The sequence below is a fragment of the Pholcus phalangioides genome, unplaced genomic scaffold, assembly GCF_987345545.1.
Source record: "Pholcus phalangioides strain wild (caught in Gottingen) unplaced genomic scaffold, Ppha-v1.0 ptg000011l_1, whole genome shotgun sequence".
NCBI lineage: Eukaryota > Metazoa > Arthropoda > Arachnida > Araneae > Pholcidae > Pholcus > Pholcus phalangioides.
This window is the reverse complement of record NW_028301604.1, coordinates 43,234,852-43,258,661: the sequence shown is the minus strand read 5'-3', so window position 1 is coordinate 43,258,661 and position 23,810 is coordinate 43,234,852. Positions and strand designations below refer to the sequence as shown.

At 35.0% G+C, this 23,810-nt stretch overlaps 1 protein-coding gene across 4 annotated transcripts in view; it reads left to right on the top strand.

The window, feature by feature from the left end:
- The window catches only part of LOC149080452 (receptor expression-enhancing protein 1-like), a 239,189-nt gene that overhangs the window by 27,220 nt on the left and 188,159 nt on the right, over positions 1–23,810 (top strand). For 2 of the 4 annotated variants that reach the window (XM_089239567.1, XM_089239566.1), the window contains 2 exons: positions 3,915–4,046; positions 7,897–7,976. In XM_089239567.1, the coding sequence (XP_089095693.1) occupies positions 7,906–7,976 (71 nt within the window). In that variant the 5' untranslated portion in view covers positions 3,915–4,046; positions 7,897–7,905. The remainder of the gene's footprint in view (positions 1–3,914; positions 4,047–7,896; positions 7,977–23,810) is intronic. The other 2 variants (XR_016193584.1, XM_089239565.1) reach the window with 1 other exon arrangement.

Sequence of the window (23,810 nt, the reverse complement as noted above, 5' to 3'; positions counted from 1 at the left end):
GAATTAGCACAACATCGGAACCAACAGATGAGAATCTGTAGAAGAGACGATCGTCTGATGTCAATCCAGTGTGCCGAAGAGCTAGAGCTGCAGGAGATCGTGCGGCGATGAGGCAGATGTTGAGAACAGCCGTTATCGACACATCTATTTCACACAGTTGGCGATACCAACTAGACCAGTAACCCTGGGTAGAGACCTTTCCGAAATCACCCGTTTAGCGTTAGAAGAACCAAGCCATTGCTCTTATGTAAAGCTACTATTAAAAGTTCAGACCTGCAGAGACACAAATATAAAATTAGATACTCATGATAGGATACGATTCTAAGCCTAAGGCTAGATGAGGTCACGTTACATTAGACCTGACTAGAAGATTAGTACCACGGTACTATAACATCGGAATACCTAATTCGTTAAACGAGTGAGGTGAAGATAAATGCAACGAGATGTGATGAGATGTAATACGATCGTTCAATAACCACAACTTGTATATAACGCTAGTGGGGAACAAGTATTTTGGTCCACTTGGACCGCGGAAATACTCCGTTATTACTCCGTCACATCATGAAAAATATTACGTCACAACAATAAGAACATCGGTATAATTTGCATATAATTTCGAAATATTAGTACAAACATTAAATTGCCGTTTGGCAACATGTCATCCGAACTGGCCAGGTTCACCCAACACGACCAACGACGATTGGGAAAGTTGACCAACGGAGGTCCACGGCCATCCGCCGGCAAACAAAATACTATGTTAATATAATACTTGACCATACATGACTGCATACATACCAAACAGGAGCAGACTTGATTGGTAGGCTAGTGTAAAGGTTTGGCAGAGCTAGCCAAAAAAAAGTGTTAGAGGTTGAGTACAATAGTTTCATAGGCCTTAATGATGGATTTTGAAATGTTTACTTTAGTTGTAAAACAATGTGTTTCAGACCTGTTTATCCCTTTATATGAGTCATTTATTTTCGATAAGTTCTTATCCAGTTATAGGATGACCAACATATGTTTTTCATTTTATGTGTGTAATATTAGATGGTGCACTTCTGTTTACTTGTTTCGCAATTTCCCAATGTAGGTATGTAGCTGTTCCTTGGAGAAATTTTATACCGATTTGTGAATTTTATTGAATTTTTACGTATCAATATTTTTTCCTACTTTTGTAATATATAATTTATTTTTATATGCATTTTAATTTCCAGACATAGTTTTTATGTACCAATAAGTCTTTTTTTTTTTTTTTTTGTCCTTTTTTAAATTAATGAACTCATATTTGAATAAATTATGGTTTCTATTCATTGTTCAAATTTTGTATGAATTAATATATGAAACAAACTCAATGTGATTGTGGACCCACACATTCTCGCATGTTAGTATTTTGTTTTTCCATGGCTGTCAAAATAATTTTCATTATGCATATAGAAATGTCCTCTCCACTTGTCAATACAAGATTCATCGAAAGACTGGTTATTTGTGGAGAATAAGATTACAAGGAAGAAAATTCATCACTGTCCCTATGGGGACTCCAACCCCGGTCTCTCGCTTGCCGGACGAGTGCTCTACCTTCTAAGCTATGGAAGCAGATAGAATATTTCAACCTTGGAGCGTATATTTATGTTGAAAGGCGCCATACACGGACGGCTTCAACAATCAACTAATAGCTCGTGAATGACTATCTTCTATTAGTTGAACTATATAAACTTTCTCCAAGAAGCAGCTACATACCTACATTGGGAAATTGTGAAACAAGTAAACAGAAGTGCACCATCTAATATTACACACACAAAATGAAAACATGTTGGTCATTATCCCATAACTGGATAAGAACGTATCGAAAATAAATGACCCATATAAAGGGATAAACAGGTCTGAAACACATTGTTTTACAACTAAAGCACTCGTCCGGATGTAGAGCACTCGTTCGGCAAGTGAAAGACCAGGGTTCGAGTCCCCGTGGGGGCAGTGATGAATTTTCTTCCTTGTGATTTTCATCTCCACAAATAACCAGTCTTTCGATGAATCTTGTAATTTCCATTAGTTTCTTGTGTATCTCTTTGGACAGGGCTGTAACTAGGATTTTTGCCCACCAATTTAAAATTTGATAACTCCATTATGGTGTTCCTTGTTTCCACCGGAAATTTGCCACATCCTTAATTTTTTCTTCCCCCCCCCCCCCCAATCCCGGTTCAGGACCTACTTTGGACATTCTATAAAATTCTATAAGTTTTGTATCACTTCCCTACAGTTCTTGCCACCGCAAACAGCCTGCTATGCAGGTTCCTTTCAATGTAGATATGGACCCAATGCTTTTTTTTTTTGTAGAAATAGAATATAACGATAGCCTTTTAAAATCTCTTGAACTTTCCATATTTTAACTCAACGAAAAATAAAATGTGAAAAAAAAAATTATGTAGCGCACGGAATAACAACGAAGAAAAAATACCGCAAGACGGGGGGAAGTGGTGGCAGAAAAATAGGAAGAGCACTGATACCAAGGCGAAAAATCTGCAAGTTCACTGTAGAAAAAATCGGCTCATTGGCGGATGCCAATTGCATAATTGCTCATATCGTTGGAAATTCGCCGTGATTGCTTGTGACTCGCTGCTTGACGCTCTCGCCCAGCAATTGCTCCGTGTGCGGAGGGCCTTACTGTGAGGCACAGGAACATTATAGTGTGTGCCCATCACAAATATGTACAACAGAATCAAGGGGAGGAAGATAAACATTGAAGTGGAGCTCTGTTTGGCTAAATGTCTCATTTCTTGATCCAAGATGGGATTACCATATCATAAAGTGGAGTTGAAAATACTTGTTCAGAAGTACACAACTGAAAATAATCTAGAAACTAGGTCCCATGACAGGCTACCAGGGATGACTGGTACCATAGATTCATGCTATGTATGGCATTCAAAGTTGGTGTTGAAGAATCCTTAACACCTACAGAATTGTAGGAAAATTGCTAGGCCCTGAAATGCATGTTATCAATTACCCAAAAATTTTGGGGTAATTGAAAACAGGCTTAGGTGGTTTTAAATCAACTTACTAACTTTGGTTACCTTGTAGTAGTTTCTAAACAAGTACAGAATAAGTATAATCGTTGAAAAGAAGTAAATTTTCATTTCCAGCAGATTAATTATGTGTAATGTTTGAACTAACCAAAAATTGTTTCTGATGTCCCCGCCTGACCCTATTTCTTTTATTTGCACCTTTATAAAATGGAAATCGGTCTAAAACAATATTATTTCAGTCTATTCTATTTCACTCTATCTATATCAATATTTCATTTATTAGTTTTAAAAGTTTAAAAAGAATCACTTATTCAAATTATAATTGAATTTGTGTTCACCATTGTTTACATGCAATCTACACCTCACCATGTACTGACGGTACCAGTCACACAAATTTGCTTGGTATTTGAAACATAGGTATTATTTTACAAAAATGGTGACATGAACCAAAATATGAATCTAATGAGTAAGGAAAAAAAATATGAACTCACCTCAACTATTTCCTTAGTATAACACTTCTGCAAAGTTGCAACTATAACTGCTTACAATGATGTGACTGTGGAAATGAATTTTTATTCATAGATCTTCGTCATATTTAAAAAATCAATTGTCCCACACATTTGCTGTGTGATATGATAATAGTTGTATGGCTTTCGTATTTCAAAGTACCAACTCCCAACAATGTATGTAAGGGGTGTTGCAGGGGTTAAAAGTTAGTGGTACTTTAATGTACTGTCAGAACTGAAAGGGTTAAGAGATTAACATCACATTTATAGTTCCTAAAACACGGCAGATGTACATTGTGGACATAAAAGAATAATTCCCTGTATTTTTATATTTGTAATAAAACAATTTATGTATTTATATTTTTTTTCATACGTCTGCAATTATTTCCAGTTGGATGAGATGGAAACATGTTTCAAGAAGCAAAATATTGATGCAATAGAGTAGCCCTTCAGAAGGGGTGACTTGGATACACTACTATATTACTCTGTACACAAGTCGTCCCACCTGAAGGGGGTGACTTGGGTATGACTCAGCACTTATTTTTCTCTATAATTAGTTACAAAATGATTATGCTTGCATAAACAAATAACTAAAAACTTCTTTCTAGTGGTTTTCCAACTTTTAGTAAAAATTATTAATGCACATGGGAGATAATACAAAAAAAGTGTCTTATCTGTATCCTAGTCACTGCAGTTTACGGTTTGTATTTTTCAAGTGTAATACGAGCAATACTTTGACTGTAATCAGTGTAAATATGAATGTTATAATTTTATAATTCACAAATTCTAAATTTTTTATTATTGTAATGAAGTTTATTGTACACTGGTGAAATAAATTAAGAGAATTAGCATATTTTATTGAATTTCATGAAAAGAACTGAACTGAATGTAAAACCACTGCTTCTAGACAAAAATGCAAATCTTGTACGTCAAATACATAAGCGTACACGTGTGTGTAGGCGGAGCCAGTAGAGAAACAGGCTTTATAAGCTAAGACACATTTCGTTCGCTAGCACAACTCAGCAAATTTCTTGGTGTTATTTTGCAGCAATCGGTTAATTTCAAATTGTAACAGTAAAAATGAGTAACCACCAACGTTTAGATGATGGAATGAGGTGGTGAATTGTGGGGGAGGCTAGAAGCAGGCCAATCTCAAGTCCAGATTTGTAGAGAGTTCAATTTAACGCCCAGCGTCGTGTGTAACTTATGGAAACAGTTCCAGGATACCGGATCCATTGAGAGAAAGCCTGGGCAAGGTCGTCCAAGAGCCACGACGGCCAGAGAAAATCGCCATTTGTCGATTATAGCGAGGCGTAACAGGATTGCTACAGCTTCTCAGCTCTCTCGTGACTTGTATGCAGCCACAGGAACCCATGTATCAAGGATGACTGTTTCCAAAAGACTTCATGAGAGAGGGTTGTTTGCAAGAAGACCTGCTGTTTGCGTCCCGCTCACTTCTACGGACAGGAGAATCCGTTTATCATGGGGCAGAGAGCATAGAGATTGGAGTATGGATCAATGGGCGACCGTTCTCTTCACTGATGAGTCCCGGTTCAGCCTAAGCACCGATTCTCGCCGTACGTTCATATGGAGAGAACCAGGAACCCGCTACCTACCCTCCAATGCCCACGAAATCGACCATTATGGCGGAGGAGGTTTAATGGTCTGGGCAGGCATCGTGTTGGATGGCCACACACCTCTCCATGTCTTTGAAAGAGGCACTGTGACTGGTGTGAGGTATAGGGATGAGGTCTTGGAGCCCTATGTTCGCCTTTTCAGGGGTGCAGTTGGCCCAGAGTTCATTTTAATGGACGATAACGCGAGGCCACATACACCTCTCTTGCTCGACGATTTTCTAGAGTGGGAGGATATTCGCCGGATGGATTGGCCAGCCAGAATTCTCCAGACCTTAACCCTATAGAGCATGTCTGGGACGCTCTGGGGAGAGCAATTGCAACTTGCAACCTCCCTCTGGGAACCATCCAGGGAATGAAAACAGCGTTGCTGAACGAGTGGGACCAATTGCCACAGGAAATGATAAACTGCCTTATTTCAAGTATGTAATCACTCTGCGAGACCTGTATATCTGTAAGAGGGGACCATACCCCTCCCCCCCCCCCCATTAACCCATTTTTTTTTGTTTATTCTGTAACCGCTGTTTTGTATCTTCTGACTCTAACGAGTGTTACGCACGATCATGCGTGAGTATTACAATTATTGAATGGTTATTTGTTTTGTATTATATCAATGTATGTACATATCAAATTTCATTAAAATCGGTACAGTAGTTCTAGAGATAATCGACCAAGTCTGAAATTCTTTTAATTTCTTACACCAGTGTAATTGTATAATTGTTTTTTCAAAGTCAACCCTTTTTATACTACTCTTGTCCCAGGAAACCATATGGATGAAAAAAATAGAAAATTTGCACCACTTTCGGGAAGTGGGAGGGCAATGGATGGAAAATTTTTATTTGAAAAGGGGGCGGTGGGCAAAATAAGTTTGGGTAACTCTGGTCTAGGATGAATTTGATTGGCAATGTTGGCTTAGAGACTTTTTCTGGAGGTTATGTCGAGGTGAACTCTGAAAGTAAAGTCTTCTGGTCTCTGCCGGGACTGGAACTTTAGTCCTCTTGCAATCCAGGCAAGTGTGCTACAATATACACCACAAGAGACCGAACATTGCTTTCCTTATTCCTTATTGAAAATCATCTCAACGTTGGGTTTTGCTTGCGCATGTGATACATGTAAAGAAAGTCAATATCATGAGACTGATAATTTGTATATTTTTATCTTTTCAATACTTACTTTCTTTTCATTTAATTTTTATGCTAAAATATATGTTGTGTATGTATCACATATGAGCAAAACAAATAAGCTCATGAAATAGAAGAGAGATGCTAAATTTTTCAATATTGATCAAACTTACCAACTTCATTTTCCAAATGAAGTTGGTAAGTATACTATAGTATACATTTTCATCAACGATTATATATAATATAAATAAGTTCAGTATATATAATCATTGATGAAAATGATAAATTTAATGAAATTCATCAAATTTTCCAGTGATTATGCACATCTGCTGATTACAAATAATTTTTTTTTAGATATTTATCACATTAACCACTTGAGTATCGTTTTTTTTTTTGCGATATTGAGTCTAAAAATAAGCACACTATTGATAAAAAAAAAAAAAAATTGCATTCAAATAGATTACATAAATTCAAATCCACAGTCAAAACTCTTACAAGTATTGTATTCATTAATTTATGCTAGTTTTTAATTATAGCGAAAAAAATTGCATTTTTACTCAAAGTTGGCTTTTTTCTAAACTAGCTGAACTGGAAAGAACACTTTACAGAAATGGAGGTCAGAAAAGAGCATGAATTTTTTTAATAGTTACATTTTTATTTCATTTCAAAACTCAGCTTTTGTATGGTAAATTTCAAAACAGATGCTTGATTCATAGAGAACTTGCCTGGATTGCAAAGTCCTATATAACAATCATGTCAAAAATAACTGGTTTCTTTTCACCCTTTTTCTGCTATCGTTCCTTTTTGAGCAACACACAAAGCACTACCTCATTGGTCTCTGTTTCTTTTTTTGGTGGGAGAAATCACTTCTATAAATTCTTTCAGTTAATTGTAAGGGATTCGGCAAAATTCCTGGTCGTCCTATTTTCTCATTCACTGTTCCATACTTTTTGATCAAGCGATCAACCAAGTCAAGTCTAGAATTTAAGTGAGACTATTTTTCTCCATGCTTCTGGTACAAGACAAACATTCTACAGTGATATATAAACAATGTGAAATATATTTTTTTTTTAATAAAAAAAGACAAAAATCTAGGCAAATCAGATAATTGGCATAAAAAAATATGTTGCCCAAGCGGTGTATGGGTAAATCAGAAAAGATCCTTTCGCAGCACCTGCACGGTGTTCGGGCAAAACTGTTAAGTGGTTCACTATAGTACACACATCTAATATTGTATTTACAAATATGGGATTTTGTGTAAATAAATGTCTAGTGCTTTACACTTCAGTAATGTTTTTCATGTATAAAACTTCTCAAAAAATGACATTTTAAGAAAACACGTGTCACTTGAGAACTATTTGTAATGGGATGCATACTTTGGAGTTGCGAAAATAGCCCATATGTGTGCGCAACAATTTGAAATAGCCTGCATATTTTGTTAAATCTAATTAAATAAGACCAGCATTTTTACAAATCTATTTCAGATTAGTTAAAATTTTACAGATCTATATTTTAGTAAGTTTATCAGTGATTTCTTGTAGAACAAATATAAATGTATAGGGGAAGAATATTATATTATTTCTTTTGACAATGTGTTTGTGGAAATATTTTATTGCAGGTAAAGTGGATGATGTACTGGATAGTTCTTGCTTTGTTCACTTGCATTGAAACGATTGCTGATGTTTTGGTTTCTTTTTGGTATGTGTTAATACTGGAATAAAACTTGCTCATCATCAGAATTTTCTTTTTAATTTGAAAGATTCTTGAATACTCTACCGGAAAATGAAACAAGAACACAAAAATGGGGTTGATCAACTTCAGTAATACATGAGAAATGTCATGTACGAACAAGCTAGTAATGAATGTAGGGTTCCCACACACACATTTGTGTTAAGCTTTGGTAAAATGTAGTACACGAGTTCTTTTTTCCCACGTTTTGCTCTACTTTCAGTGCTTTTTAAAAAATTCTGTTTGCAAAAATCATGTATCATTTTGTGAATGAAGTGGGGGGCATTGTGTGAATATCACCTAACAATAAAAACTAGAGATATGAGGTGAATATTCTTCTTGATGTAAAATTTGGAGAATTGAGAATACACTTTTTCTTTCAAATGAACAAAAAAAAATCACAAATTTTGTTTACAGTAAAACCTGTCTTCAATGGAATCGCAAGGGGCCGAAATTATTTTCCGTTGAACACAGGTTTCTGCTTAATAAAGGTTCAGTTAATATAATGTGCAAAATTATGTAACGATCCTGTGTGTGATTGAAATAAAATTAAAATAAATTAAAAATAGATAAAATAAATACTTGTAGTTAGTCTATAACTACTAAATAGTGTATTTAGGTTTTGACAGCATCTGTATAAAATTCTGACCAGGGTTGGTAAAAAAAACATTTTTTTTTTTTTTTTTAAACCAAAAAACCGGGTTTTTTTGGTTTAAACCAGGTTTTTTGTTTCAAATAGTATTAACATTAAAAACAATGAAATTTCTGAAAAATCATTCAAACTTCTAATAATTAACTAAAATAAAATGTTTATTAATGTAATTAACACTATTCCCATGCTAATTAATCAATAAATATTTATTACATTTTAACAAAAACCAACTTTTGCAATTTAATGATTTTTTGCTTAACTGAATGGATTACTGTGTGTTTGAAAATTCTTTTGATGTTATTATTAATCATATAATATATAAAGGTTTTTCTCCAGTTACTTTCAGTATACTTAATTAGGAAGCTATTTTGCAAAAAGTAATAAAAATTAGGTGAATATAATGTATTTAATGAAGCATAAATAATGCAGATTAATTAGCAATGATTTACGATATACAGGGCGATTATAACTAAGGTTATGATTTCAAAACACTGTAAAAAAGAATGATTGTCAGAATGACTTGAAAATTGACATGAATATTCCTGAAAAAATTCAATTTTATGTGATAAAGGGGAAAAAATACTTAAAAATGTAAAATTAATGAGATCATCCAACATGTGGGAAATTTGCTCGCAGAATGGAAACAATAGCCAGTCATGGCAGAATGATACCTTAATTATATCATTTCACGATTTCATAATTCATGGAAACATCACAAAAAACGAAGTAATTGAACAAATAACTACAACTTACTTAAGAAGTGTTAAATATGTTGTCCACCGCGTGTTCTGGCTATGAGGTTGAAAGCACAAAAATTCTTGTTCAACAACAGAATCAGAGTATGCCATGGTCATAATGTGGATGTGCTTGCAATTCAGCTTTATTAAACCAAATGTGCCCCCCTCCCCGTTGATATTCCTGAGGAACTTCTAACATATAGGGCATGTGCTGGAGATTGCAATTCACCAAAGTTTGCAATCTGACCACTGTTTATAACATTTTGAGGTACCCCCTCAGCCAAAAGTTGCAAGGGTTAAGGTGCATCCTGTCAAAATGGGTCTTCAGCAGCTGCTTTGCTAGTATTGCAATGTGCATCTTGATAGAAGTTCTATCCACACACTGATGCTGTGGAAGTGCCGAAATGATGTAGTTGCACAAAACAGATTATACTGCTGGCCAAGTACAGCATCATCTACTTGCACATTTTGCACTTTTTTCTTTTGCGAAAGAAACTTCCATTGCTTCAGGAGTATCCATGTAAATTTTCAAGTCATTCTGATCAGTACTTATTGTATAGTTTTGGAATCAAAACTTAAATTATAATCACCCTGTATATAGCTGATTGTTTTTCATAAATCTGTTACTACTATACAGTAGGACCTTGATTAACTTGGCTTAACAGTGTGTGTGTGTGAAAGTATAAAAAAAAACAACTATTGAATATTAAGACTGGGAGATATACAGTAGGAGATGTACTGCTACTTATGGGAGAGAAAATGAAAATGTATGTGAGGTAATGTAACTACTAGTACACTAGTCTTTGTCCTTTAAGGACAGCTGGTGTCTTTATTGGATTATAGGACCACCTGCCCCTAGCATGATGGTGTCACTACTGTAGCTGCTTCTTTGTGAAGGGAAAAAGAAACCCTTTGAGATAATACACCACTACATTTAGATGTGTGATGCAATCCTTATTCATGAATTTGCTAAAGATAGAGCATCAGAATGTAGCCGAAGGTTAGAAAATGTTGTATGAATGAGAAATTTTGGCTTTTATATATAACTTTAAATAACTAAGATACTTCATATGAAAAATATATATATATTCTGGCCACTTTTATGAGACTTTTTGAAAAAAACCACTTATAAAATCTTATGTCATTTAAATATATACCATCAGAATGTACCTCAAGGATATAAAATGTGATAAAAATGAAACATTTTGGATAATAATGAACCAATATGATATTTTTCAAGGAAAGAAAATGATATTTAGGCAACTTTTATTTGATTTTTTAAAAAGAATTAAAAAAATTAATTTAAAAAAACCACTTGGTTAAAACCATGGTTTAAACCAAACAACCCTGATTCTGACAACTGTTTTTCTTCTAAAATAACAACATTTATGTTCTTTTCAACTACCTCAAAAATTTTCAATTAAAGTGTCAATATCTGTTGTGCCAAGTTGTTTATATATTATTGTCTATGCTTATGTAATCCTCAGCATCAGGTCATAACTAAGAATTTTGTGTGAGAGAGAAAGTGAGAAAAAAACTGCTTCACCCCCAAGTATATGGTTATCATAACCACAGCATCAAGTACAAAAATGGTTTTTGCTAATCTAAGGGTGGATGATGTAGAGCTTATATTTGTGAGCATAGATTGCATAAAAAATTTCGGTGGAGCACTTTGACATTTTGTGTGATTCTTTGGTCTATTGGTCACCAAACATCCAGTGTTTTTGTGAAACTTTCCATTAAAATGTACAATTTTCCTTCCCATTTCCGCATTAGACGGGTTCTGTTTAATCCAGGTTTTTTAATCTGTGTTTTAGCATTTAAATCACGGGACCACAATTTTTTTTCGTTCAAGACAGGTTTCCACTTGATGCAGGTTTTAATGTATTATGAAATAAAGTATCTTCAATGTTTTTACACTTTTATTTGTGTTATTGAAATTTGTCAAAATCCTTCCTGGGGCGGAGGTGCTACATAAGTGGTGGTTAGATGACTTCTAAACTGCTCATACACTTCTTAAATATTCCTCTTAAGAACTTCTAACAAATTGAGGCATGTCAGAATGTACCATGTTCTGTACCTAATATGAAGTTTGTTTTTGAGGAATGACTTTTATATGTTCAAAAGTGCTGACATATCTTCCTTCCAAGTTCAGAAACAAACAACTTGGTAGATTATTTTGCTGCTTGTACAGGGTGCAGCAGAAAGGTTGCCCTGATTTAGTGAAGTGAGGGTTGCTCGGCCTGTAGTGGGAACAGAGCAGTGGATGTGGTCACTTTGGATGCATGAGATCATGCCATTTTCGAACATCACTATTTTTATCACATTTCGTCTGTTTTTACCAGTGCCCTATAATTGTTTTCTCTGACCAGCCAGGACTTGCTTTTGGAATATCGCATGAACACTGTAGTCATTCTTTCCATCGACACAATGTTTTTACACTTTTTAGCAAAGTTCCCAGCCAGGTGAAGTTTCTCCAAATTAACTCCTTGAGTTACTCACCGATTATAATCTGGAAGATCTATGGTTCCAACAAGACAGTGTCACATTGCATACCTCATGGTGTTCACTCTGAATTCTGTGAGAAATGTTTCTCTGTCATCTTATTTCACTGCGAGGTGATATTGGGTGGACCCTGTGTGATTTTCCTTTTGGGGGGGTTCCTCGAATCACGAGTGTATCAATGCTGGACAGCACCTTTAGACAATCTAAAGACAGCAATAACGCAGAAAATAAAGGCGATTCCACGGAACATGATTCAAATACTGTGGCTGACTTTTGAGAGAGAGTGATGTGATTATCAAAACATCTTGAATCACAATGACATTTTATGTATTTCTCAGAAATTAAAATGTTTTTCCTGTAAAATAGTTTTTATTAGATTCATTTGTTCAATATTTTATTAGATTTTGAAACCAGGGCAACCTTTCTACTGCACCTTACATTGTATGCTAATTTGAAATATTATAGGCCTAACTGCTCTTTTTGGAGAGACTTTTTTAATGCTTTCACGCTTGCCAGCTTTTGGCAACCAATTTGGACGATCTCTATTTAAAGTATCAATGGTAAAACTGGTTTCCTTGTTCGTATAATATAAAAAAGGGGGGAAGAAAATGAAAAAAATGACAGTAGGTTTCTATTTTGCCTTCATCTTCTTTCTCAGCCTCTCCTATGTATTATCTTCTTTCTACTATATATATAGTATATAGATGCATTATACTGTACCATATGTAGAGGGAAAATCATTAAACTGCAGTATTAAAAGAATGGGGAGGAAAAAAAATATATAACTTCCATACATTGGGTTACAATAAAAAAGCTTCGCTGTGATAGCAGCAGAGCTAAAAAAACCAGGAGGAGTTGGAATGAATTTCTTCCATCTGCATTTAGATGAAATATCTTGTTAAGGCGTTGAAAAGTAGATTAGCTCACATTTTGATTAGATGACTGCAGAACAGATTGCTGCTGCAGAAAGTCTCACATGAGTGTTCAGGGTGTCTACCACCACGGAAAAGTCACAGAATGAGAGAAAGGTAATGGAAGTCCTGAAAAAGTCACAAAATTTTAGTGAATGTCACAAATTTTTCTCTATTCTCCAGAGATCTTTTTTCATCTACAATCTAGGCTTTGCAGAAGCTGTGGCATTCAATATTTCTTTCTCCCAGGTTTTATTCCTACTTTTTTTGTCCTGAGAAATGGATGGGTGAGTAGCAACAGAAAAGGACAATGTCAATGTGTAGCCACCCTACATTGGGTCAGACATTATATGGGTGAGGCAAAAAAAGCTATTTAGACTGGATAAACAAAAAAATACTTTCATTTCTTCGCTTGTCCAGACCTTTGAACATTTGTAATATTTCTCCTAAAGCCGTGTTCTCAGGATCACGAGATAATTTCTAGTGGGAGGGACTGTAATAGACCACAGCAGTAGAGAGTCCTCTTGGGAACAATATTGTTTTTCCGTAGGAGGAATGTTACATTTCCCCCACATCGTGGAGCAGGACTGTTGGATCTTTGGCGGGTTCACACGCCAGAGTTTTCACTGAGTGGGGGCTTTATAGTGAATTTATAGCGTGAAAAAACAATGATGGTGATTGTCCCAGGCCTTAGGGCTGCAGTTCTATCAACCCTATCCTTGTGGAGGCCAGGGGAAAGGGCACCAATTTGTGTGCCCCCATGAAGAAAGTTAAGTTTTTTTAAAAATAATTATCATCCGTTTTTTGTTTTTTTTTATCGTGTCAATATTTACTGACAGTATATGCATGTGACAGAATGAGAGCTTTCAAGAAAAGACAGACACCAGACTCATTCGCCATTAACTATGTTGTGACACAACATTTCGGCCAAATTTAAATGAGTACCACAGTGTTTCCAAAAGTGTGCATTGCAGCTCCTAGGAGGGTTGTGGCGAGCTGAAAATATTGATTTGTGCACCTATTTATGCTTTGAAGTGGTTGTTTTATATGGTGAAAACATCTGCCAAACTTTTTGGGAAGCCGCCAATGAACCATGAATTACGCAAGGGAGGCAGCTGACAAAAGAGAACCATTGGAATATAGTGAAAAGCTTGTGATTTAGACAGACACCTCTAGACATGATGATAGAGCAAATAACACGCGTCTAATATTGGACTTTGAAAAATGTGAATAGGAAAAGGAATATGGGAAATCCGTTCTTCGAAGGGCCCTTGGTTGGTCTAGTGCCATGTTTCTCAACCGCCGGACCCGACATCTGCCAAACCGGGCCGTAAGTGGTTTATTGTTTCATTTTTACCCATTTATTTCCTATTACTCTTGTATATGCCAAGGCCTTCCAATCAAGAAATCAATCGTGTCGCGGGATTCCAAAGGTTGAGAACCACTGGTCTAGTGGCCCCACATTATGCAGTAGAGGGCCCTCTAAGCTGAGATCTTCGGTGGGCTCAGGCCAAATTTTTCACGGGCCCTGGTATAATAAATTTATATTGTGAAAAAAAAATGTGAGAATTATCACATTTAAGATCCCCAGGCTGGAACCCTATCAGCCCCCTACTGTGCTTCCCACTTAATTGAAAAATCAGGCGGACTATTGTGACATACCAGGCCACTTCTTCGTCGGTCATCTTATAAAACTTCAAAGTTTAGAAGTAGGCTTCACTCACCTTAAAAAAGGCTCAGTTCATAACGTGGCGGTAACCAGCAACAGTGCATGAGCAGAGATAATTATCAATGCAATGGCGCACCTTTCTTATATAGAGGGGAAAACCATGGCACAACTGGTTCGGCAGCTGAAAGAGCCAACCAATCCCAGGCTTTGGTTTTAGGTGATGTCATAGAAAAATGGAGGGAACAACCTCTAGCATCATGGTCAAGGTCATCAGGACCAACTCATGACATCACACAGGAATAGTTAATGATTCTGCTGTAGGATCAACCTGTTAACTGAAAACAAGAACAAAAAAGAAAACACTGCAAAAGCATGGGTGTCTGCAGCCACCCACACCTTAACACAATTAAAACTAGATAGCACATTTCCTTACATTTTCCTCCCCCGCAAAAACAAATTCTCAGCATTTTCTCATTAAATTACGAAACATTTAAAAATATTACACATTGACATACATGTAATCATAATAAATTATCCCACCAATTCTCAACTTGAAAAAAGGTCAACAAAAGAAAAAGGCAATATGCAAATTTTCAACAAACATGATACAAACATGCTAAGTGCTTCCAACGTGCCGCGAACCGCTTTTGCCGTATGTGATGGAGCATTGCACATTGAACATTGTCAAGAAGCATTTCACATTGTCATGGGGCATTGCGATTGGAAACAGCTTGTTGACTAATGCCCAATTGCTCTGCGAGTTGTTTTTGTGTCTGTGTAATATCATCTTCGTCCAACAATGCTTCCAATTCCACATCTTTTTTTTTTGGCGGTTTTCCATGTTCCTTGTCTGCAACATCGAAGTTGCCACTTTTGAAACACCGAAACCATCATTCACACGTATCTTGTGATGGAGTATGTTCACCATAAGCTTCTTGAAGTAATCGGTATGATTCAGCAGCAGTTTTTGTCAAATGAGAACAAAAAAATTAATGCTGTCCGCGAATGCTCTTTGTTCAATATAACTTTCGACATATTCAACACAACAATACAACGCTATGCACACACTTTTCCAATTTATCACTCGTGCGCATCTGACAATTGATGATGACACAACAAAATGGTGCAGTGTCAAATCTTCATAGCACAAACTGCATTGGTGCACCATCTGTTTTCTGAAATCCGCATTTCATACTTGTACACCTGGTATACATATGTATACACACATCTGCATTTTAACATTTCTTTTTTCCAACATCACCAGGTAAGCAGACATGTCCATTGAAACAGAAAATTCTCCAATGACAAACTTGGGCAACAGCGTTCAATGTACTTCATTACCTCCTTTCCACTTCAAAATCTTTCTCTATTAGGTAAATAGTAGTAAAAATTGCAGTGATTTCCTTGTTTTCGGTTCACTCTCTCTTTGCCACCCCAGAGTGAAAAGAACATTGAAGCGAGACAAAACACTCAACGAAGAACTAGATGGAACTGAAGCATCGCGTATAGAAATCACCTTTGGCAGTATATCTGATACTCCGATATCGGAAGTGTCATGAATAGCTGGAGATCTTATATCCACTAAATCAACCTCTCTGGGTGTTCCACTCTGTGCAACTAAGTTAGAATCTTGGAAAGTTTGATTAGAAAAATTATGCAAGTCAAAATTAGAAATTTCATTATCATTCTTTGGTGTCTCATAAGGGAAAAGCCTAGGCAAATTTTGCCCATTACTCTAACACCAAGTCGTTTAACATAACCGCAGCCGATAAAGGCCATATCAAAAATATTTCAGGCTGCTCCTGTCTGCGATACCCTGTTTAAGAAAAAAGAGGTCTTCCCAAAAGATATGGCCGGGAGCTCAACATGAAGTTATTGAAAAATAACCGTTAAAGTTAGAGCAGAGAATCGATACTCACCATGAATTCAGGTGTTTAGTGTAATTAAGAAAATTTACCAGGTTGTAAATGCTGGCAGCATTTACTTTCACTCAGTGTCACCTGATGATCACCAAAGTAGTTCCTTCTTGGGATAGAGAAAGCGGGACATTGTCCCACATAGTGGAGTGGAGTTTTGTCTTCTCCACGCACAGGACAAAGAGGTGAATCTGCATAGCCACAGTTGTGTAGGTTTTTCACTATGTTAGCATGACCACCTTCAAACCGAGGACAACTCGGGTCTATCGCCATAGGCAATTTACTACCTAGTGAGTTGTGCCGGAAGTGTAAGTGTGTGTACCTAATAGTCTGAGTGCGTATCTAATGTTGTGTATGATTTTTCAGTGCTGCCATCTATATTTCATAAGTGAAGTGAGTAATGTGTAGTGACTGAATATTTGTACTGTTTGTAGGTTAGCATGACCAGTGATGATCTGTATAACATGGTGACTTCATTTCCTGTTCAGTGAGATAAGTTTTTTGCCAATATTTGGGTGGGTTCCCAAGGCCACCTTGGCCTGTCTGTAGTCCTGCCTTGAGTTCCATTGCTGCAAATGTTTATCGTCTATCCATTGTTTGACATCTCTTTTAATGATTGACATCGAAACAGGATAGAAAGGTTCAGGTCCAGATAGCTTAAGGTTCACTGCCTCTTTGGCTATCTAGTCTGCAAGTTCATTTCCCTGAGAATGTACATGTCCAGGAACCCAGTAAAGGTTAATGTTGTTGCCCAATGCTGTCAAGTTATTCAGCATGTCAGTGCAGTATTTTACACACAGTTGAAACTTGAAGTTGTCAAGAGCCGTTGGTGCTGCTTGGCTGTCAGAGAAGATAACAATTTGTTCGCCATGATACCCTTTAGAAATCGGACTTTCAGCCAGTATGGCTATTGCTAATACTTCAGCTTGAAAGACCGTAGTCGTCTTGCCAAGATACAAATGTATCTTATGGTAGTCGTGATCCACTCCAGAGATGCGGAGAATTGCTCCACCCCCAGTTTCAGTAATCCTAGAGCCATCAGTGTAACACTCGATAACTCCTGTTGAGATGTTATCAATTATGTTAGCAACTTCATTTCTCCTGGGTATGTGGATAGTGAAGTATTTAGTAAAATTTTTTGTTTTGGAACAGGAGTCTTTTGGCATTAGTAGAGAAGGGATCTATACTTTTCCCAGTAGACAGCTGTCAAGGTGGTTCTTGAAAGAAGGTTTGGATCCCATATAAGGTAGGTTGCACCAAGTACCATTTCTTTCCATCCTGTACATGGTTTTAAAAGCTTCTCCTTGTAGGTACCATCTCAGAGGTGATAGCTTAAAAGTAGTTTCAAGGGTGATGGAGGGAGAGCTGGGTAAAGCTCCCGTAATAAGAATGCACGCTAGTCTTTGCACTTTTTGTAGGATGGTTTCATAAGAGGTCTTTGATAACGCCTGATGCCTACCACGCAACCATAGCTCAGCATTGCATTGGGCATGCAATAGCAGTATAAATTCACTGAGTGGTTTTAGGGTTTAAACCCCAGGTTTTGCCAATAATTCTTTTGCATAGCATAAGCAGGCCCGTAATTCCCCCCCCCCCCGGCTTTTGAAAATACACTACAAATGGTATATGTATATATATATACACAAATATTTTTTATATATAAAAACTTTTGCCGGGGGGGGGGGGGGCAATGAGCATGTACTAAAGGTACGCATATATATATATATTTGTGTGTATATATATATGCGTACCTTTATTACATACTCTTTGCCCCCCCCCCCCCCACCCCTGGAAAAAGTTTAAATGACAGCCCTGAGCATAAGTATAGTAGTGGCCCGTTTAGCTCGTTCTTGAATATGGGTTTTCCAGGAGAGCTTAGAATCCAAATGACATCCAAGGTATTTCACTCTGTCACATATGGTTAATTCTTGTCCCTTGAGGGTTAAGTTTCAAATTTCCCATTTTCTGTTCCATGTGAAAATCACTATTCTGGTTTTTTCCGTGGAAAATGTTAGTTGGTGTTTGTCACCCCATCTGTTGAGAGTTTAAAATTTGTTGAGCAGAAAAATCCTCATTGTGGATAAATCATGCCCTTCGATAAGCATGACTAGATTGTCTGCATAAGCCTGAGTATATCCTGGTCCTTTTATTAGATCAGAGATCAAGGAGATGAAGACTGTTCCATAAAAAAGGAGAAAGGATTTCTCCTTGCGGACAACCTCTTCTGATAGTTCTATCAGCTCGGGCGTCAAGAACACGAACAGTGACTGTTCGGTTCCTGAGCATATGATCAATCCATCTAATTAACATAGGTGGAATGTTATAATCACCTTTGCTTACATACGTGTGATTTACAAGCTCCCGATTTTTGACTAATAATTAACAAATTATCCTTTTAAATTAGGTATCAACGTTAAAGGTAGGAAAAATAATGAGTATATTGTCATAAAATGTGTTAAAACAGCTAATTATGGTATTTCTAAAATAGAAAAATAAGCATTGAAAATACATAAACAAAGCAACGTGATTGCAAACATCTATGTGATGCACGTGCTGCCATCTATAAACCGCATATCAAACTAAGAACTTTACCTTTATTTCAGTGATTTTTCTGTTTTGAATTTTCTCTACCAGGCAAATTATTATTTATTTTTCTCTTCTCCGTTCTTTAAAATGGGAGATTTGAAGTGTAGTACCTGCGGGGACGAAGTGATTGATAAAAACGAGTTTTTCTGCTGCAAACAATGTGAATTATATATACATCCAGTTTGTGCAGGTTTTAAGGAAGCTACATTCAGAAAAATGTCAAAAGCAAAGAAAACAGACTATACTTGCCCCAAATGTGTCGCAGCAAATCAAGGACTAGAGAAAAAAAAACCAGCAAAGACAGTGAATTGGATGACAATTTCAAAAATTTCGACAATATGATAAGAGAGCTGAAACAAGAAATGAGAAATACCATCAAGCAAGCAACACAGGAAATTATCGAGAGACAAAAACATCTGGAGAACGAGATACAAAATGTGATAAAGGCAATCAAATTCAATTCAGGGCGTATGGATGACATTGGTAAAAAATGAGAGAACGTGAAAGAAATAGTGGTACATCTAACAGAGGAAAACGAGGAAATGAAATAGAGAACAAAAATTTGAAGACTGAACTTAAAGAACTGAAACAACGAATGAATGATATTGAAACGAGAAGAAGAAAAAACAACGTAGAGCTCAATGGAATTCCTGAAATTGAGAATGAAAATGTTGATGAAATACTTCAAAAAGTGAAAATAAACTTGGATATTCAACAAGAAACTGTAATAGGAAGTGCACACCGAGTTCCAACGCAGAACAACAAGAAACCTAGGCCGATTATTGTAAGATTTCAAAGTGAAAGATCAAAAACCATCTGGATCCAGCAAGCGAGAGGACAGAACACGTTAATAGCTAACCAAATCAATACTAATTTTAAAGACAACAGAATTTATGTCAATGAACATTTAACAATAGAAAACAAGAAGCTTTTTTTTATGGTAAGACAATTTAAAAATGCAAACGACTACAAATTTGCATGGGTTAAAGAAGGTAAAATTTTCCTCCAAAAAGATCAAAAGTCAAAAATATTGCGAATAACAGAACAAGAGCAATTACACAAACCAGACACAAACATAAATGGAAACTGATATTGATTAAATATCTACACTAAACCAAAAACCATTGGAGGATATTGAAGAGGTTCAAAATTTTTTCAAAAGACCTGCTAACACAAATAAAACACTAACATTTTTAATACTTAATATACAAAGCTTAAGAGCAAATTTTGACAACTTTACAGCATTTTAAAGTCTTTGAATGTATCAATAGATATTATTTGTCTAAATGAAATATGGATAGAAACAGACGAATTGTTTAATTATTATATTTCAGATAATATAAATGACTATTACAGTTACGCAAACTGTAGAACCTATAATAGGTCAGGAGGAGTTATAATGTATATAAACAAGTCAATTAGATCAATACAAAAAAAAAGCTATAAATTCCAAACAGCAGAAGAACTTTGCATATTTCTCCCTGATTATGAGCTAGAAATATTTCAAATCTACAGATCACATTGTTATACCATATCACAATTTAATGATGAATTGGAGTTTTACATGTTAAATTCGAAAAGTAATACATTAATAGTGGGAGACATAAATATTAATCTTTATGGAGAAGACATAGAAACATCAAAATATCTTGATATAATGGCGTTAAATGGATTTCATCCATTACATGAAAGCGTAACTAGAGAAGGAAATGGAACTAAAACATGTATTGACCATGCTTTCTATAGAACCAAACAAACAACCACACAAGAATTCACTGTTTACAAAACACAAGTCACTGACCATTACCCAATTATAGGTTACATCAATTTTTTGGAAATGAATATAAAAATCAACAACAAATGAACAAATAACGATAATAAACTGAAAAATTTGAAAAATTCATTTCAAATTTGAATTTAACGACTATTATTGAAGAGAGTAATAGGGTCATTCCATGTCAAATCACCCAGCCATGACACCCATAGTCTCAGATTTCAATGATTTTTTTTTTATTTGTTGAATTTACCATCCTTATTAACCGTGTGAAATATTATTTGCATATCTCTAAAACTTTTTGAGAAAAAAAATGTTGAAATTTATCAAAAACTGATGCAGATGAATTTTCCGAGGCTCAGTTTTTAAGCGGCATTGTTTGAGAAAATAAATCGTAACTTTTTCAATTTTCAATATATTCAAGTGAAATTTTCACTAAAGTGTTCACAAATACATGCAGAATATGAATAAAAATAATTCATACACTTACATTTGAAATTTACATGCAAAAAAATTATGTAAACTTTGTTTTTGTGGAATTTTTGTTAGAAAAAATACAATTTTTCAAACATATTTTTAGACCAGAGGCACAGCAGTTACCAAAACAACTTTTATTTTAAATTTCTCCTAAATATATGAAGTAAAATACTGGAGAAAAAAAACAATGGTTTTTTGACCGTTAATATGTTTATTCTGGCTCGCAACACAAAATTCATCGAAATAAGAATGGATCGTTCCGATTTCAAATCATTCAACTAGATACTGAAATGCAACCCATCATCCCGGATTCCAATTATTATTTTTTGTTTATTGCTTCTACTATGCTTGTTGACCATGCAAAGTTTCATGTACATATCTCAAACATTTTTTGAGAAAAAAGAATGTTTTCTATCCTCACGAATGACATCTCTTAGGCTAACCCCCATTCAAGCAATATTATTTGTGAAAATATATCATAACTTTGCAGATTTTCAATACATTCAAATGAAATTTCCACTAAAATGCTCACAAAAAAATGTAGATTATGACTAGGAAAGAAAATTTAAACCTTTGCATTAAAAAAATTAGATTGCAAAAAAATCGTTGAAATTTAATTTGATTCTTTTTATAATAAAAACAATGGCTCACCTTTGCTTTTTCATTTACAAAAGCTCTCCTGCTTTTCGCACAGCATATTCAGTGAAATTGAACTCTTCAGATTTTTTTCCTTGTTCCCCTTTCTTAAAGCAGGGGCCAGAGTTAAAATTTGCAGTTTTCCCCTTGTTGTGATGGTTAAATTGAGTCTTATTTCTAATTAACTTTATCAAAATAATCATATTTGCTTTCTGTTTAATATCTTCATTAAGTGTGCTTTGAGATTCATTTTCTGGTAATTCTTCAAAAACTTTACAAACATTTGATTTTAAAGTGTTACAAGCAGATTCAACTTTTCTTTTGGCATTGTTTGACTTGTACTGTGGAGCTACCCTATAAAGTTTAATTGGTGACTCTTCTATGTTCTGTAGAGATGAATTTATTTCTTCAAGTGCTTCTTGTTTAATAATTGACATTTTTCCAAGTTACTTCTCTACATTACTATCACTGTTCATCTCTTCACAGTATTCAGTTTCTTCACCTAATTTATTGTTGTTTATATTCACTTTCCCTACAGGCATGGCATATTTTTTGCCCTGGATTTGATTTTGTACAACCATTTATTTCATTTATACATGAAAAATACAAGTTTACTATCCTTAAACCTTTTGTTATTTTTTCCTTGTGACATTTAAAAGGATTAAAGCATGCTTTCGGATATATTTCATACTTTGAGAAAAAAGCTCTATGATGCTTAAACACACAGTAGATAAATGTTCAGAACTTGCTCCACTCCTCAAGATCAAAAGATTGATGTCCGATGGGTCCAATGATGTAATGGGTAACAGATTTTACACTTCTGCATAACACTTTTTATGACAGTCAGATCCAGTTTCTTTTCCAACACTATTAATTTCAAGTGTCTTTTCTGACATTTTACTTTGAATTCCAAAATGATATAAAATATTTAGCTGAAATGGAAATTGTGTTATCATAAGAAAAATTTGCTAACCCTGGAGTAGGCTACTTTATGGAGCACAGCACATTCTCTGTCTTTAGCAAGATCATAATTGAGACTTGTATCATTTGATGGGGAGGGGGCAGTTAAGTTCTAACGCTTTTGTTTTAGTTTTCCCAATGAAGCAGCAGCATGACTTTATCATAACCTGCTGGAATGATAGTCTTATAATTAAATAAGACACCAGCTGCCCTCTGAAGGACAAAGACCAGTGTGCCATAGTTTATATCTTCACAGAAGCTATTATTATTTTTTACAATCATCATCACAATAAGAAACATCACATATAATATATCACCACCAGGCATTATATACATTAGGTTTTCAATTCTACTCTCTTCCCCATCTGCCTCAGCTACAACAATTAGGTTGTAGCTGATAATTATTTCATTCTTCGTGATTTAATGCCTCATATTCTGGCTTTTTATCAGCAATTTTGAATTATTTCTTGAAAAATATATAGAGACTTGTGTTAAATACTATAATGTAGATTTTTTTATCACAGAAGTATAACCATTTCATATTTATCATTAATGTATATATGTTTATTTAATGTATATATGTTATATTAATATATGTTTATTAAAATATATGCTGTAAAAATCAAAGTAATTAAAAAAAAATTTAATACTGTTGTGGTAAAATAACTTTATAATTAAGCATGTTAAAAAACTTCAAAAATTAATCTATATATATGATTAATATTATCTGGATTTATCAAATACAAAATTCTTTATGCAAAAATATATCAGATTGCAAAAGTTTGTCTTTGTTGCATCATAAATATTTATAGATCAATTAAAAGTGAAATTAATTATTTGGACACTTCTAAGAATCTGAACATGAAGGTTTAATTTAAAAAATTATTTTATTCACCAAAAATCTTTTTTTTTCACTAACTCCCATTTGCACATTACATTAACATTTCTAATTATTTCATGAATTCATTTAATCCTAGAATT